This window comes from Sorex fumeus, unplaced genomic scaffold (genome assembly GCF_029834395.1).
Source record: "Sorex fumeus unplaced genomic scaffold, SorFum_2.1 ptg000013l, whole genome shotgun sequence".
NCBI lineage: Eukaryota > Metazoa > Chordata > Mammalia > Eulipotyphla > Soricidae > Sorex > Sorex fumeus.
Window position 1 is genome coordinate 1,340,001 of NW_026606070.1, and position 2,500 is coordinate 1,342,500.

Here is a 2,500-nt window from a genome sequence, read left to right on the forward strand (position 1 = left end):
ATTCCCAGCGTCCCATATGGTCCCCCGAGCACCGCCAGGAGTAATTCCTGAGTGCATGAGCCAGGAGTAACCCCTGTGCATCGGCCGGGTGTGACGCAAAAAGCAAAAATAAATAAATAAATAAATAATTAAAAATTAAAAAATAAAGTACTATTGGAGTCATTGTTAGAAAAAATAAAGTACTATTGGAGTCATTGTTAGAAAGAAAGAAAGAAAGAAAGAAAGAAAGAAAGAAAGAAAGAAAGAACCTTACAGGTGCCTACAAAGGATAAAACAACTGATTTTGTTGCTAGGATTGGAGTCAAGACAGTGGAAGACTTGATGAAAGTGAGTCTCAAAGAACAATATGCTTTCTCTCTGCTGGAAGGCTGCGTTAGGAGCCTAAATTCCTCATCCGTCCTTGACCCTTGACTGTCTTTGACCCTTCTTGTAGGAACTACCTGTCTTGCAGTTCCTCCCATTAAAGAGGCAGCGTGTATTTCCCCAGCCCTTGACAGGGGTGAGCCAGTGACCAAGTCTGTTGTGTAACTAGGCTTGTTATCTTGTATCCCTGGCGCTGCTTTGAATACATAATGGTCAGTCCCAGGCAGAATATGGGCCGCAGAAGTCCAGATCCCAGTTGGGCCAATCTTAGGTCAGTCAATCCCTAGTCAACGCTTGGTGAAGACAGATGCAGACAACTGCAACACTAGCCCGATGATTTCGCCCTAGATGAACACAGCCTCAGTTTAACAGGAACTCTAAAATATAAATTCTTGTCATTTTTACATCATCACATTTTGGACTGTTTCGTTCTGCAAGAATTTGGTAGCCAGACTTAATGAATGATTTCCCTCATAACCTCTGTGTCCAGGTAGACATCCTATTGATGCTTTCTGGAAAGTAAAAAAGAAATTCTGGAAACGCGAAGCTGATGTCTGAAGTTGCAAAGGCAAGCACTTCCTTTACAGTATATTACATGAAGATTTCCCTCCAACTGCTGTTAGGAATCAATTTCCCAAAGATCTATAGACATCAACATCCATGATATCATTCGTCAGCTTTTTTTTTGAGGAGGGGCACCCCCCAACAGTTCTCATGACTCACTCATGGCTCTACACTCAGGGATCACTCTTGGCAGGCTCTGGGAACTACATGGGGTGCCAGGGATCAAACCAGGGCCAGCCACATGCAAGGCAAGCACCTTACCCACTGTACTATTGCTCCAGTCCCAGTATAAGCTTTTATACACCAAAAATAACTACCACGGGCTGGAGCCCAGCAGGGAAGGTGTTTGCCTCACACACAGCTAACCCTGGTTTGATCCACAGTCCCACATATGGGTCCCTGAGCACTGTCAGGCGTGATGCCTGAGCATAGAGTTGGAAGAATGTCCTGAGCTTTGTACTGGTGGGTGTGGTCCAAGGAAAGAAGAAAGGAAGGGAGGGAGGGAGGGAGGGAGGGAGAGAGGGAGGGAGGACAGAGGGAGGAAATGCCACCACCACAAAAAGCCTCACAGAAAATCACTTATAAAAAGTTTCCTTCCCAGGGGGCTGGAGTGACAGCACAGCGGGTAGGGTGTTTGCCTTGCACGCAGCTGACCTGAGTTCGATTCCCAGCATTCCATATGGTCCCCAGAGCACCTCCAGGAGTAATTCCTGAGTGCATGAGCCAGGAATAACCCCTGTGCATCACCGGCTGTGACCCAAAAAGCAGGAAAAAAAAAGAAAGTTTTCTTCCCATGTTGATATAAACGTCCAGTGAGACTTTTTAGCATACCGCTAATGGTTTCCGGAGATGAGTCACTTTAGCAACTCTTAAGTAACGCAGGGCATCTTCAACTAGGTGACTTTTTCTGACACTGAGATCAAAACTGTCACGTGGAACTGGAGGGGACTCCAAATTTTTGTGAAAACACTGCCTTTCTAGCTGCACTGTCTCCTGTAAGAAAAAATGTAGTTTGGGAATTCTTATGGGAATGCTAAAAAGTATTGAGTATCTCAAACAAGCATATTTTGTAGAGGATGTACTCATGCCCACCATTACTTAAGGAAAAGAGAACCCAACCTGTGGAAAATTAGAAATACAGAATCCGAGAAACGACACTTTTAGCTTGGCCCCCATGGACATGCAGAAAGGTAACAGAAAGATTCTCAGGCCAGGGCCGTGTCTCAGGACCAGAGCTCATACTCAGCCCTAGCACACACCCAGAATCCCTGCTCCCACCCCCACCCCCCACCCCCCCGCAGAAGCTGTCCTGATTTCACAAAAGCATGATTTCCACAGACACTGTAATTTATACAAGGACTAACAGTCGTATTTTAGGTCTCTAATATTTTAGTAATATTTCAGGCCTCTACTGTTGCTTGTAAGCTGGAGCGATAGCACAGCGGGTAGGGTGTTCGCCTTGCATGTGGAGGACCCGGGTTTGATTCCTCCGCCCCCTCAGAGAGCCCAGCAAGCGACTAAGAGTATTTCACCTGCACAGCAGAGCCTGGCAAGTTCCCCACGGCATATTCGA

At 46.1% G+C, this 2,500-nt stretch overlaps 1 protein-coding gene across 1 annotated transcript in view; it reads right to left on the reverse strand.

The window, feature by feature from the left end:
• Nucleotides 1–2,500, reverse strand: part of LOC130020539 (probable E3 ubiquitin-protein ligase HERC6) — a 53,841-nt gene that overhangs the window by 11,864 nt on the left and 39,477 nt on the right. The window contains exon 16 of the mRNA XM_056111135.1: nt 1,759–1,920. Coding sequence (XP_055967110.1) covers nt 1,759–1,920 — 162 coding nt within the window. The remainder of the gene's footprint in view (nt 1–1,758; nt 1,921–2,500) is intronic.